Source organism: Colias eurytheme, chromosome 10 (genome assembly GCF_061535395.1).
Source record: "Colias eurytheme isolate Ceu_HAF_F1 chromosome 10, ilColEury1 Martin Lab GWU primary, whole genome shotgun sequence".
NCBI lineage: Eukaryota > Metazoa > Arthropoda > Insecta > Lepidoptera > Pieridae > Colias > Colias eurytheme.
Window position 1 is genome coordinate 6,462,259 of NC_142989.1, and position 17,061 is coordinate 6,479,319.

A 17,061-nucleotide genomic window follows, 5' to 3' on the forward strand; every position below is an offset into this window, starting at 1 on the left:
AGAGCAGTGACCGTGCTATGTCCAGCTCTGAAGCCAGATTGGAGAGGATCGAGGAGGGAGTTTCTCGTTAGAAAAGAGCACAGCTGCTGCTGCACCAATTTCTCGAGAATTTTAGAAAGGAAGGGGAGAATGGATATCGGGCGATAGTCGGAAAAGCAGGAAGGATTGTTCTTTTTAGGGAGAGGGATAATATGAGAATCCTTCCATACTTGAGGGAATCTAGCGGATGATATAGAGAAATTAAGGATATGTGAAATGATAGGAGTGACTATGTCAAGGATAGGTAAAATCATAGCTCGGCCAATACTGTCACAGCCCATCGCATTCGAAGCAATGGATAATATGTTCTTCTTAATATCACTGTCAGTGAAAGGTGCGAAATTGAACGGTGGAATATTGGGAGTCGGTAAAGAGGAAAGAAAGTTAATAGTATTAAGTTTGGTATTACTATCTAAAGGAGCAACGGAAGAAGTGAAATGTTTATTTAGTAAGTTAATATTAGTACTAAGCGGAACAGTATCATTAGATGACTTACCGACCCCAAGAGATTTAAGAAATTTCCAAGTATTTGCTGTGTTGCCGTTCTCAACAGATTTATGAATGTGGCGTCGTTGTGCATCTCTACACATCATATTGCAGCGATTGCGGAGGGTTTTATACTTCTCCCTATTGACGTCCGAGTTGTTAATTTTGAACCTGGCTTTGGCTAGGTTTTTCCTGTGAACTATAGATTTTAGTTCATTATCATATATCCCGAATACTCCGCCACGGAATACTTTAAAATACAGCGACTTATATTGAATTTATTTCTGCTTTGATAAAAAGTGTATCATAATCAATATAAATGTATTTCCCTTATTTTAACAACCTGCGAAATATGCTAATTTATGTACAAAGTAGGTACTTATATTAAATATAATTAATTAATAATAACAGTGTATTCATTTTGAATCGTTGAAAAATGTATATTTTAAAGCAAATATTCTTCGCCATATATTTTAAAAATGTCTAACCTGAAATGCCCAGTTATAAATTTGTAGAGGAAAAGCGAATCCAATTATTTCTCGCAGTGGCCACAAGACTGCGGGATGTTATGAATGTTCTATTAATCTAGTATTATGAGTCCTAGTTTTATTTGTATAGCATTTGCTCTGAAATCTTTAGCGCTTTTGAAATGCTCCGTGTCAAGGTATTATATTGAAATTCCACGAATCTCGCGTATAGATATTGTGGTTGTGGACTGCTTTGAAATAATTTTACTTAGCAATTTTGTTATTTGTTTTATTGAATATGTGAATAAAAAATTTCCCGTATAATAAGCAATACTAGGAACCTCATTACTTCAGGATTCATGAAATAGTAAAGGCAATACTGTTTTTCTAAGTCTAGACGTTTTTTTGTTCAGAGTTAAATAAAAACGGCTAATTAGATATTATAACAGGCAAGCAACTAAATCTAAATCATCAAGATCCTATTTACATTAGAAGAGTTTAGTTATTATTCTAATGTACAAATGCTTATCCACTGCTGTCCCAGCCAAAAATAATGAACCATAATCTCCAACATACCTTCTAAACTTCGAAAATTTTGAAATGTTCCAGGAAAAATTGTAATCTCTGCACAGATTGTAACAGATCTCGTTCTAATAAATTCAAATGTAATACGGAGCCATCTTAAATAACTGTAAGTGGTTTGAATATCTCGGGGATATAAATCAGAGCGAATATTAATGGTTCTTACCTTTGCGGAATAAAAGAATGGAACATAAGATTGATGTACCGGAATTTTGTTTTAGTAAATATTTTTGCGGTACCTAAAAGTTGTAATCATAATGGATTAGTTTTAACATTAAACTGAAATGTCTTCATATAAAACTCTAATTTATAATTTTATTTCATTTTAAGAAAAATAATTTACTTATTGTATCGCAAGAGCCGATTTCTATGCTGTCATTAAAACTATAATATTTTATATAGTTCTCTATAATCGCTAAAAGAATAGCTAGACTATCCCATTTTTTAACCGACTTCAAAAAAAAGGAGGAGGTTATCAAATCGGCCGGTATGTTCTTTTTTTTATGTATGTACACCGATTACTCCGAGGTTTCTGAACCGATTTACGTGATTCTTTTTTGTTCGATGCGGGATGGTGTCGAATTGGTCCCATAAAAATTTTATTCGGATAGGCCCAGTAGTTTTTATTTTATGAGCATTTTTGTCTGTATTTGTAAATGTTGCAAGTGCAAGTTTGAAGTCGGTTGTTTTTAACGCAGTTATCACGTCTTGTTCAACAGTGTAATGTGACTGCCTTCTTAGATATCGCCTTACGTTAGTCTAACATAACGAACGAATGTTATACTAACATGGCATAGTTGAGAATAGTATATTTTTTCACATAAAATATTATTGAAATACTTTAGAAATACCTTTTCCCTAGCAGAAATGCCTTATTAAACCCAGGGTAAGCGTGACTAACTTCACTTTAATGAATTGACCAATCGGCGATTATTCAAGGTAAGTTTCAAACATAATAATTATCACGATTCAAGCGGCGAAATTGCGTCATAAAATGTTACTCAAAGCATACTGTAAAGGTATTCATTAACTGGAAACGCTCATATGTGCTCGTTAATCAACTCGTTATTATGTGGTTAGCTTAAGTAAATGTGCGCGAAACACGACTCCGTTTCACATTTCTGACACCATTCACTCGATATTCAGTATCAGAATAGACCCGAATAATGTCTAGATTACCATTTGTTTTCGTACCTGACGTGATGTAATATATAACTTTCTATACATAAAGAACATGTACTGATTGATTGACTTACTTATCAACGCCGAATGGAAACCACTGAACTAATTGCACGAAATTGGATCGTAGGTTTATTTATGCCGTAATCGTCTAATAAGGATGGGCAAACCCTTCAGAGGGTTTAATGGGAGATTAAAATTGGTATCGTAATTTTTCAAGGGTCCTTATTAATTTGCTTGAGTTCTCTCTTTTGAAATGTTACGGGAAATGTTGTCTTAGATATTATATTATGAAAGGGAATGTAAATTTATGTATATGTTACCGGAAATGTATGAAATCAAGGAATTGCATACAAATCCTAGGAAATGTGTACAATTCCGATACCATTTAGGAAATGTATAAAATATTGTTTATTAAACTATTTAATGCATCTATCCTGATATATATCATGATATCCTAGGAAATGTATAATCTTCCTCGAAATTGTATATAATTCCAATATCGTATTAGGAAATGTATAAAGTAAATTATTTCTGTAATAAAACACGTTATTTTTTTATAATAGCACTTATTGAGACAATCGGGTAACAGTCTTACCGTCAAATAATAATATTATTATGTTCATATTATCTTACTAATTAACATTTCTTAAATCAACTTATATTCAATCAAATCAAATTTTCATTTGGTACGTAATCAGTCCCCTCGTCCCGCTGTCCCCGTGTATATGTCGCAGTCGGATTGTATAATCCGCCGTATTACAAACGGCCGGCATTTTGTAATATGCCGGTATTCGTCTTTTTCCAAAATTCTACAAAAAGACGGTCGCGAGCCGACGGAGCCCCAGGAACGTGGAGCTCCTATTTCTGTGTAGTTTTAAAAAACACGAACCTAACCTAACCCATCCCCATAACCAAACCAAAAATTTCTGATGACGAATTTTCGGCATATTACAAAATGCCGGCCGTTTGTAATACGGCGGATTATCCAATCCGACTGCGATATACATACCCCTCGTCCCGCGTACCTTCTAATATCTTAGATGTTTTACATTTCCAATTGCTATTTAGGAAATGTATAGATTAGGAAATCTAAAATCGCACGGAAATGTGTGAAATAAATTATTTTATACACATTTCCTAGGATGTGTGAAATAAATTATTTTATACACATTTCCTAGGATGTGTGAAATAAATTATTTTATACACATTTCCTAGGAAGGAAATGTGTATAAAATAATTTATTTCACACATTTCCGTGCGATTTTAGGAATTAAATACATTTCCTAGGAATTTTATACAATGACGGATTACATACATTTCCGTTAACATATACAACTGTTAACATTTTCTGCGTGACTTTAAGACTTTTAGATCACATTGTTTATTATAATATCATCCATATAAGTAAGTACTTACAAGGATTCATCCATTTTAACATACAAACGTTTTAACAGAAATATTTAAAACCGATCTTATCGTCAGTCGTCTAATTTCCATAGCTCTAGCATTGCCTTTAAAGTAAGTACTTAAAATAATTGAATGAATATAATATACTTAGTGAGTGCAATTTATCTACATTGATGAATTCCTTGTACCTTCGTGTTCACTCAGTGTTAGAAGAGGATCGATACCGTGATATCGCGCCTATTCGCTGAGGCAATTCGTTACAAATCAAATCATTTATTCAGTGCACGATACATGCCACAGGTGTATTGGTCTCACGTTATTTGCGAGATTGTTGCATGTTTCGTGTCCATTGACGATTGATAAGGGAAGCCTGTGGGATTGTTGCAAATAATTGATCAGTGGTATTGAAACAGTGATAATACTACGGACAGTAATTACTTGTTATTTAAAGTGGCATTATTATTTATTCAAAATGTTTTTTAGGGTAGATAACATGTAGATAACGTTTTAAGTAACTGAGCACATGTTATATTATTAGGTAAACATCAAAAATAGTTTTATTTTTATTTTTATAATATGTCTCGTGATCACTAGATGTTAGTAACAAATATGTGGAATCCGAAGCGCTTTTTCACTAATTATTTATAAATTAATTCTAACTGTATTTTACAACTTATATGTAAAACATAGACTACACCTAATAAAACAATACTTGTTTTACTGTTATCTAGAATATTACAATATTATTTTTAGTTTTTATTGATTACTAGCTGTGTTCCGCTCCTGGTGGTCTATATAATATAGCGTATACTAACTAACTATATACTAAACATGTCCCACATAGAAACCGGCAATTACCTTATGTACAAGACACATAAGAAAAGTCAAAGTCAGAATAGACGAAGTATCATCAATCAAGCCGAACCCTTCAACAAAAGGAGTAAGCTTGTGATTAGGGAATCTAAATTATCTACTGACGTATGGGCCAAGAATAAGCAATGAATCTTCGTGTAAGATATCGGAAATTGCCGTTTAGTTTTACGATTATTACGTTCACTATTTTATAGTTTGTACAGTTCTGTAGACATTTTAACTATATTTTATAAGTAGGTACCATATTAATTGTAAAGTTGATCAAACAGAATTAATTATCTTAAATCTTATAATATGCGTTTGAATTTTCAAAAGTAGTATTTGCTAGCGTAGTAATTGCTACGTCGTAGCCGCCGTAGTATTAATTAGCCGTAGGCTAGAAAAGCACAAATATAATATTTGCAACTAAAAATAAATATTATTGTTTATCAACTTTCATGTTCAAATGGGATACCCTACACTTAAAACGAATCCCTGTATCCATTTTCCGATTTCTTATATCATAATATCTAGTTCATATTTGTTTCATTCTCATAAAAATAAAATAAGCTCACTTATCTGGCTCCTCTTGTATATATTTAATTTTGAAAACAATTACCTAAGTCCATTAAAATTACGACGGGCAACTGTGTTTAAATTAGGATTTCATGCTTATTACTTTGCCTAAAACAACGAGGTAACAAGGTAATATATTTACTCCAGTTTATTTAATTGCACTTCAGTCCAACCTATGAGGCTATGAACATATTTCGGGCTCATTAAAAACTTTTAGTCTGACAAAAACAGCGCTTAGCCGTTTGCCAAAATACTGAAAACTTTACGTATAAACACTAAACTAACCCTCTTAAAGTTTATCCGGCTAACCCTATAAATTCAATTTCACAAATTCAAATATATTATAATTTTCAGACACAATTCGGTTTCAAACTCTTAGAAGCGTAGTGTTGAATTATTAAGACTAGCTAATGCATTAATTTGGTAGGAATGTTGCAATACTAAATGCAATGTCATTATCAATTCTATCTCGAAAAGGAAATTCATTCTGCAATAAGATCTTCATCTAATTCGGGAAAATGAAGAGCAAGTTTTTACTTTTTTTTAATACACAGTATATATTTTTATTCACGTCAAATATAATACCTATCTCTTACTTATGATTTTCTATTAATTTGGCATTTTCCTTGTACTATGTACGTTTAATAACATAAACTGCAAACATGTACAAGTTTAGAAAATAAAGATTTTTAACGGATTTTAAACACGATTTAATCATTATATTATTTTCGCGACGTTTCGAACACTTTACAGCGAGCGTGGTCACGGGCACACAGTCTGCAAAATCCGTTAAAAATCTTTTATTTCTACTGTACTCGCGTAAAATCTAACACTAGAAAATACCATGAACAAGTTGCTATCTGTACATTATAAACATTTTAAATATATTTATTTTAACATCATTCATAGCCAGCGTCTTTACGACTTTAATTATAGAAGCAATTTCATGATCAGTTAATTAGATTCAATCCAAACTGTTCCAAAAATAGATCATGTTATTATTATTACAACGAAGTCAATAATTCTGTTTCCTTAGTTCCAAGTCAATTGGAATACTCGCTAGAATATTAGAGCAGATTGATTAAAAATACATTACACCCAATCCATTCGAAGGTACCGCTCTTTAATAATTTTCATAGAAACTTGTTCTAGAAGGTGTAAGAGAATTCTTTTCACAGCTTGGTCAAGACGGTTGCCATGGAAACAGACTATTAATAGATAAGTGAGGCACTGTAAATAAGGGCAAAAGACGAAAGGTACAGCTTTTGTTGTGACCCGATTAAGCATTGGGGAATGACCTATTTTATTACCCTATTGCAACTAGTAGTAACCAAACATTATATTTTAATATTGCAAATATTAGTAAAAATATTATCTAGATCTCTTGTAAAAATTGTGTGCTCATTATAATGTGCCTATTAAAGTTTTATTACCAAGTAAGTAATAAATGATTTGACCTTGAAATAAAGGAAGCAAAATATTATTTAAATACAATTTCGTAACGCAATAGAACGAAGTCAAGAATACCATTTCCATAATGCCATATCTATATTTTGGAATATGAGTGTCTTTAGTGTGCTATTATTTTCATATTCCTTAAGAAAGTAGAACAATTATTATACCGTATACAGTTAGTATTATTGCACAAATCTCCAACAAAACACGAGATCCTTCAAGTCATATTTACATTGCAAATATTCAAACACTTATTGAGGAGGATTGAAGAGGTTTTGAAAGAACATTCGAGAGAAACTTCAAAATTAAAGACTGAAGAAAACTTAAGTACTTGTAGTATTTTCATCGAAGTTCTCGGTTTGATTGTGTGAAATAGCATTGCATTTTGTCAATTTGTTTTATTAGTAAGTATTGTTGCAATGTATAAAAATGGTTACACAATTTTCTCTAAAAGCTCTATATAAAACAATCTTCACGTAACGAAAAAAACGTAGACTAATGTTCTTCAGGTAAAAAGTGACATTCCTTCTAATATTATAAATGCGAAATTTCATACATTAATATTGCTTTTCTATGAATAAAAGTGAAACCCCTGTTGTATTAAAAAAACATATTATGTTATAAAAAAGTTATCATTTTTAGAATGTTGGAAGGTTGATGGCCGAAGGATCTTCTATTAGTCGTCTTGACTTTTTATGTCAAGCACTCTAAAAGTTATTATAATGTAAATTATTTATAGATTATAAGTAACATCAGTACAAAAATAAAGTTATTATTATATTAAAGTCTAACAATAATTTGAAACTTACCTACTCTTTAAATAGCTTTCAATCATAATAACATTGAATGTCGTTGATATAACACACTTACATTATTATTATCCTTTGCTATGTAGTGATACGAAATACATTTTAATATTAAATAATAATATTATTTTAATGAATACATTGGTCCATACTTGACAATTTTATAGAAAAAAAAAATAATATCATGCGGTATAAAATGAAGTACAAGTATTTACAATGATTTTAACAAAAGGAAAAACAATTACAACCTTGCTCAAGAGACGTTTGATCTAACACGTGTGGTGATGCTCCGGGCTATACATATTATGTACTTCTTATGTTTATTCTCCCTTCCTAATCTTTCGGAATGTTCCATTTTATTTATTGATGTCTATGTTCAGAACAAAGTGTTAAAAGTGTAGTTTGTGAAGGACCATTTATAACAAACTAGTGGTCCGCCCCGGCTTCGCCCGTGGTACATATTTCGCAATAAAAGGTAGCCTATGTCCTTTCTCGGGTATCAAAATATCTCAATATCAAATTTCATGCAAATTGGTTCAGTAGTTTAGGCGTGATTGAGTAACAGACAGACAGACAGAGTTACTTTCGCATTTATAATATTAGTATGGATAATAACGTACCTATTTATACACATAATAATAATTATTAGACCTTATTCATTCAGGAATAGGAACTGATAGCGGCAGTATTAAAAATAATATTTCTACCAATTCCTAATAATATTATATTCCCTATGAAATTCTTTTCATCCACCATTTATATTAAAACGTTTTCAATACAAAAGTGTACATATTATAGAGAATACAAAACCATGACATTATAGTTTTGTATTCTTTGTAATATGTATAGTATAGCTTATACTTTCGAGTAGACGCTTTGTTTCTAACAGACTTAATTACCGTCATTATTGTCTTTTGAAAGCTTTTAGATTGTATTGATTTTTTGTTTATTTATGAATATAGAAGCTGTTTGCCCTGGCTCTATCTGCGTAGACTGTTTTTAAACATTTTCAGTATTGTATCAGTTATTTTTAGATTTATGGAATTTAATGCAGTCTTTTGGAAGTATTGTAGCAAATACTTTGGTGACACCACATACACACTTATATTTATATTGATATATAACTGAGATAATAGAATACTAATAAACTTACCAATTTTAGCGTGAGTGCAAGTCAATAAGAGAACACATATGGACATCAATACGAGGCTGGCTGTCGACATTTTGAGGGTCGTATCTGAAAATAAAGAAAATGATTAAAAAATATGAACTTAATTCACATAGTGAGTTACATTGATGTGTGTAGGACAACCGAGGGTATATATTTTTCTTTAAGGCAGAAAAATATATTTAAACTTTTGACATTGTATAAAATATACCATTTTAATTTGTGATCTCCAATAAATAATACTTTCACTACATTATATCATTAGTTTTAAGATAACATTGTACTTAATTTTTTTCCACGTTAGTAAATAATCCGGAAATATTTATTTAGATATATAAATTTAAATATTTATTTGCATTAATCTAAATACCTGTTTTATTTGACGAATCATACAAAATAAATGCTATCCTTGAAAACATTTTATTTTGCGAGATAAAATAAACAAATTAAGACCATGTTGGCCGAGATGGAACAAATTATATTAATGTCTTGTAATAAATTTTCACGAAAGACACACCCTTTATACAAGATAAACCCAATTGTTTGTGTTGTTACAATAAATACAACAGAGCACCTAAGAAACGAATAATTCGTAATTCTAATATAATAAGTGCGAAAGCTCTGTTTGTGTGTCTCTTCTTCACGCCTCAACCACTGAACCGAATTGGATGAAATTTAATACATAAATAGCTTGAGGCCCGAGAGAGGACATATGATGGGTTTAATCTCGGAAATCCTACGGCAACGCGAACCAAGTGGGTTTTTCTGCGGGCGAAGCCGCTGGCGGAAAGCTAGTATGAAATAACATTTTCATTCACATTTCGATATTACTCTACTAGTAGGTACCGTTCCGGGAAGTATATTTATGTAATCCGCACATTTTCCCCGTAAAGAAATCCCACCGTTACAAAAAAACCCACAGTTACAAAAAACTATAGTTACGTAGCGTTTAACCACTGCGGAACAGCCCTTTTGTTCCAGACTTTCAGCCATTTAATATTTTTCAGCAAACAAAGCCTTTCATGGCTTGGCAGCGATTTAAGCCGCCAAATGGCCGTTTGTACCTTCATATTGTTTTGCCGATGCTTAACAAAATACGCTCTTGCTATTTTACTTGTTCAGTATGGTCTTATTGAGATTCCCTTATTTCTACAATATGTTTGCTATGCATGTAACAAGCATAGTTGGTACACTATGAAGAAACAAGAAATCCTATATCTCTACTTATTAAACCTTTAATTCGTATTATAATGATCATTTAAATCATCCATTTTAATACATTATCCTATTTAGGAAAGAAACAAAAAATATGTTTTTAGCAATATTCTAGATCCTAAAAGTCTCAACAAGGCCTCAACCCATTTAAGCTACCAACGAAAAATACATAAGTATTTTTCATAAATATACTCGAAATTCACAACCCTCCTTCTGGCGCAGTCGAGTAAACACTCGAAAAATGAGCCCACTTTTTGACACAAACATAGTGTACACAACAAACATACGAAAATATCTTTTATTCAATTTTTCCTTCCGTTTTTGACACCTCAATTGCGAATCTGTTGTATTCCCACTGCTGAATGCTGTGCAAGCCACATTTCAGGATTTTTTTCATATTGTTTTAAAAACATATAAGATTTTTCTTATTTTAAGCCCCATGTGATAGAGGGTGATACACAAAGATAATTCGATTCGTTTGTGTATCTTATTCAGAGCTTTATCTTTATGGAAATATCTTAACTAAATTTATTTCTAATAATACATATCTACACTACCCATCATTGGCATCGGCAAAAGCTTTTTTTCCATACATATGAAACGTAGTATCCACAAAGTTAATACGATTTGGGTCACGTCTTTGTTCTACGTAAGTGCACGTTAACAAAGTTCGTTACAAAGCAATTTAATTTTATCCAAAAATTTCGAACTCTATCTGAGCTTTATCGGCTTAATTCAAAAACCGCAAAGCTTCTATCAGAATGGCATAGATTCGCTACATTGTGTATGTTTGTGGCTTCTTTGTGTAAATATTTTGTTACGTTTACCAACTTCGAACGGGTTGTATGGGAAAAGTATCAGTTATCTAGCTTATAAAGTATTTTTGCAAATTCCACGTGCGCGTTTTTGGCAATCATTGTAATAGCAATTCAAGAATAAAACCAATAACTAACATTTTTATACATTTGTTAATTAATTATTAGGTACAATGAAGAGTGCTATTAACTAAATAAAGATTACCAACATCAAATTAATTCAACTAACTACCAAATCAATAATTTAAAACACTGCAAAAACACACTGAAAATTATCTATGAAATTCCCGTAAAAACGGCATCATAAAAAAGTAGAATGAGGTCTTTGAAAATATTATACTAATAGAAGCCTTAGTGTAAAATATGTGGTCGTGTCAAAGGTGTTACTTGTGAAGCCTTATTGAGGTAAACCACTACTTATAATATTTACACTGACACCATAAATATATGAACAATTGCACATTACTATTGTCCTACTAATATTATAAATGAGAAAGTTTGTGAGGACGGATACATGTAAGTTTGTAACTCTTTCACAAATCCTTAGAAGGATTTGGATGAAACTTTACAGCAACTAGAACAAGTACCTACGTATGCTGGTCATGTATTAAATAGATGCCTTACGATTCTGAAGAAAAATCAAAACACCTTTTAAAAATGTAGGTAAATATTTGTAGTTAGAAAAAAATAACTTAAAACACGCTTAAACTCATGAAATTATAAATTGTATTGTCACCGATTCTTAAACTGGATCAAAATCGTCTAAAGGTAGTAAATCGAGTACAAACATGTCCGTTACATAAAGGTACAGAAGAATCTAATAAAAGCGTGTTAAAAACAATTACTTAAGCGTTTTGCAAAAATCTCCAACAACAAGTAAATCAGTAAGCTATCGAGTTAATAGCCTTGAGTCGGCTTCAATTAGTTCCTACGAGACTCAATAAGACGAGTGTTCGTTATCGGGATCTAAATTCTAGGCTACCAGTTAAGTGTATTAGATGTGCTCCACATAGCTTTACATAACGGTAATTATTAGAATTGGCTTATATTACATGGTAATTTAATTTGGGATTCACTTTCTAGTGCATTGTTTCTTTAGACATATTTCTTGCTGAATTAAAGCTACGAAGTATTGCCATGATATAACATTTGACGCCGTATATTTGTGAATCGTGACATGATCGTGACTCATGCTAATGCAATGGAGTCAAAAAAATACAAAAATAGCTAGTGATATATTTTTTTATGAACCAAGCATACTTTCACTTATCTTTTGAGTAAATAAATATTTGATTTTCAGATAAAGCGTAATTTTATATTTTAATAGCTGCTCCAGCAAACGTTGCTCTCTCTTCAATAACTTTTAAAAATAGCTGAATTGGTGGAGCCGTTCTCGAGTTTTACGCTTAGCAACACATCGATATATTTTAATTCATATAGAAGATAGAAGTTTAATTATTAGTTTATATAATTTGTCGTTTTAAATACGAACATCTCGATAACAATGTACATTATCTTTATGTCTTAATATGGCTATTGCAAAGCTGCAAAATATATTAAAGCCTTGATGTGAAGTTCGCGTGCAGACACAGCTAAGGAAATTGCAAAACGTTTTGTACTTTTTAGAGTTAGGGGAGTCTACAATAACGCATTAGTGTAATTTGATTTAAACTAAATGTATACAGAGTTCTGAAAATATATTCATAGATTAAGCTATTTTCCTTTGTGCGTGAAAATTATCATTAATTTAGCTAACGTATTGTATCTTCTGTGAAGCACGAAACAAAATTAAATTAATTTGTAATTATAAGGTTATCCAATATTAAATCTAATGATTATTTAATGCCCATTAAAGTAGAGAATCCAAAGAAACATTTCATACATAAATATTTAATTTATTTAATGACGATTTCTTATACACGGAAATAATATCAAAATTAATAATCATTAACCTTTGATATTATTTTTATAAGCAGACACATACAGGTATGTTTTTTTAATTTCAGTTCTTTATTAATTTTCAGTCTAATCTAATTATTAATTTGGATTGCTATATTTTTAACTCTTTAAATAAAAATATAACCTAAAGCCTAGGGGTATATAATACGTCGCGGAAGAATTCTAACAAATACCCGCGGCCCCATCATTAAAGCGGCTCGACGGAACACAGTGGGGTTTTAGTATCCGACATAACCCACGGCTCCTTCCCCGGGGGCCGTGGGTATCATTGGAAGTTTTCTCCACTATAAAAAAAGGGGTATATAATACAGTTACGTAGCTCATCGACGAGCTATAACAATGTGTCCCGGCTTCGATAACAATCCATTATCATCAAGCAAATATTATTGGTTCAGTCGAAATGAGAATTTTCAAAATATGTCCCTTTTATATTGTTTGTGTAATTAAATAAGGTAGGGAAACACATCGGATTCATTTGTACATAATATCAAGTCACAGTTGAGCAATTTTTTTCATTAATATCAATCCTTTAAGTCCACACAAAAAATCTGTAATATGTATATCTGATAGGATATAATCTAGCGTGTAATCCAAGCAGATAAAAATCAAAGATTTTTCGATAGCTAACAACGGAAAAAAACGCTACTATACCTAAAACATCGTATTACAGGAAATGTTACATCAAAATGATGTAAAATTTACTTTATCCAATTTTCGGAAAAAGATTTCTTGGTAATGTTATGGTAATGTTATGCCTGGATTTTGTATACATGAATGATTTATTGTCGGTGTAGGTTATCTTATTTCTCTTCTATATTTGGGATTAAGCCTCTTATTATTATTACGAATCAGTCTCAAATTAAGCTCACATTTTAAAACGATGTTGTTAGCATGAAGAGATAATAAGTAGTGCTTAATCATATTATGTTCGACACTTCTTAACTTTATATTCCTAATGAGTATTGGTTCGATAAAATAAATTAAAAACATTCCATATATAATATGAACTGCTACCAAAAATAATCCACCACTTTTCAAGGCCTGCATATTTTGTTTAACATGCAGTAACAATAATCCGCCCAATGATGAAAGTAGTCAAGCCTGTGCTATATTTTCACCTGTTAAAGACATCTTGACCCAGCCGAGTGTCACGATGACACTCAGCCTGTGAAACACTCAAACAGCTGTGTGAATAAAATAATATTTTTGTACAGAAACCGTTAAAATTCAGTGGATATGAATATCGTATTGGATTTGGAAAAATTAACTCTATTACCATATTCATACAATGGTTATTTGAATACATAAATATTTGAAAATACAGTATTAATCATTTTATATATCTTTGTTTTATAAGTATATTTTATGTTCAATATAATATAAGAAATAACAACGTTCTATTTTAGGTATTTTTTTGGAAAAATTTTATTTTTTATCTAGTCGGTGGACACAACATTATAATTTTATCACTTTTTTTCTAAAACATTTGGCGGACATGGCTACAAAGCATATTTACATCGATAAAAAAGTAAGTAGGTAACTTTTAATTACTTTTTATTTTTTTCTTACTAAACAAAGACTTTTATAATATGTATTAAAACGGATGAAAAATGTCCAAACCTTAGTCCAAACAAATCATATTAGATTCAAAGCTTTTAGTCATAATCCCGATACTAAGTACAAACCGTTTGAAATATAATTTAATTAAAATTGCAAATTAAGTAATTATCCACATTTACGAACAATGTTTCAAGTTAATTACGAATTGGCTGCGAATAATTATAACTTAATTATTGTAGGAACAAAACATTAATGTAACACATTTTACTGATTGAATTTTAAGCGCTTCATTGCTTCGCAAAAGACAAACAAACTATAGTATAGCTAAAAAGTCTTATTTGGTTCCTAATAAGCTGCATATAAATATGTGGTCTAGTTTTATTTCTTACAATCTTAGATAAATTGAAAAAATACTCATACACGTTTCAGATAATATAAAAAGTATCAAAGCATCTTTTTAATACCAAATAAAAAGATGCGACCTATTTAAAGTTTTTATAAAAGCAGATTAACATAATTAGTGAGAGGAAATTATAGCAACTTTGCTTATGGTACTATAAAATTCTTTGAAACAGAAGTTGAAAGGCCGCAATGATAATAAAAGCTAATTTGAGTAAATGAAACCAAAATAGATCGTAAACAAAGAACATTAAAAAGCGACAAACCTTACAAAAAGTTGAAAGGTTAAATGGTCTTCCTTTTACGAGCTTTCAAATGCATTTTGTGAGGAAAGCTATTTTCGATAAACTTTTTAGTCGACCTATTATTGCATGGTGCACATTTAAAACTAATTTGTGTATTGTATTCTACCTTTACATTTGATTGGTAGATACTTTAGTATATATATTATGTGTATAATGTATTCTTCTTGTCTGTCATGTCTTATAAATCTGCAGAATTTGTTTAAATGTTATAACCTCAAGAACTACTTACTGGACGGTGGACCGATTTCCTAACTTTTGCCGTTGGATTGGTATGTGAACCTTGAATGATAAAGACTATAATATACGCACCACGGGTGAAGCCGGAAGAACCAATAGTACTAAACTAAAACCACACATAATATTATATACTATACTAGTGTAAGTAATAGTACTATGTCTAGTAGCTATAGTGGTATTTAAAGATACACACAAAGCAGTTGTAAATATCATATTATAGGCGTCTATATGGGATTGAGGGAAAAAACGGTTGAATAGCACTTCTTCAAGTCCCTCTTATGCGGTTCACTTAATCCTATATTTATTCTTGAACATTTAGGGTACACAAATAAGCCCGAGGCACCCGGCCTGCGGAAAACAAAGTCAGTGGCCCTTCTTGAATTCGTCGTATCATTTTTCTCTATAGAAAAAATACTATTATATTTTGTATCTATCTATCTCTACTGTATTCTATAGTATATCTTATATTATTTAGTTCTTTAAACGATATATTTTCTACTTATGAAGAAATATCTTCTTCTACTACTTACTAATTATCAAAATAGTAACGTCTATCATAAGTTATATTTTAAAAAATATCTTGTTCCATTCATTTTATAATAATTATTGAAATTATTAATTTAAAATTACGCAATGTGATTTGATTTTTAATGAAAAATATTTTGTGATTAATCTTAATTAAAGTAGATGCCAAAACTGGAAATATTTTTTCAATTAGTTTCGTTAATATTACGTAGACTCAAAAATCATAGTAATTTATGATTAAAATCATTATAATATTTAAAAGAGATAATATTTTTACTAGGTCACGAAGGTCATTATAATCACTAGGTAGTTACGCATCCACCCCAACCCTCTGTGTTAGGTTGAGCAATAGCTTTCCGCTGGCCTCAGCAAGACCACCGGAGAGTTCTTGCAATTTAACATAAGCATAGCAGTTATTGAAAAACATTTGTTTCGTAATAAGGTATCGATTGTATCATTGCATGTAATTCTGGCATTAACATTTGTGACTCCAAATCGTCCACTTGTTATAGTTAAGTAATAATTAAATAAGTTTAATTTTAATTTTATTTTATTTTTTTAAAAAAAGTCAAATCGCTCCCGCAAAGTTTAACTGGCGCAGCCGGTAGGATAGCCATATAAGGTCTGCATGTCTAGAGGTCTTCAAAATTAGCCCTAGAACATTGCTATAAAGGCCGTGCTATCCTAAAAGAACCGAAATATAAATTTGTTAAACGACCACGACGAGGACATGGGATCGACGATCGGTTGGTGAGTAAAACTTTTTGCCATCCTTTCTGATATATTCCTATATCCTTTTCACGAGAGTGTAATTTTGACTTTTAACTATTTTTAACTGTTATTTTGGGATTGAACGTCTCGCATTATAACGGATCTGGTTTTAATATGAAATTCTATTAAATCAGTAATTAGTTAGTTATACGTAAGAAATATCGTACTTAATTCTAAGAAATTGTCTTGCATAAAACTCTGCACAGACTAATTAACTATAGAGTGTAACTTAATTAAAAGTTTTAAATTAGAAAA

At 31.0% G+C, this 17,061-nt stretch overlaps 1 protein-coding gene across 1 annotated transcript in view; it reads right to left on the bottom strand.

Annotated features, from left to right (window-relative positions):
- Window positions 1–17,061, bottom strand: part of LOC149905221 (cyclic GMP-AMP phosphodiesterase SMPDL3A-like) — a 46,474-nt gene that overhangs the window by 15,360 nt on the left and 14,053 nt on the right. The window contains exon 2 of the mRNA XM_090106297.1: window positions 9,006–9,089. Within this exon, the coding sequence (XP_089962423.1) occupies window positions 9,006–9,075 (70 nt within the window). The 5' untranslated portion in view covers window positions 9,076–9,089. The remainder of the gene's footprint in view (window positions 1–9,005; window positions 9,090–17,061) is intronic.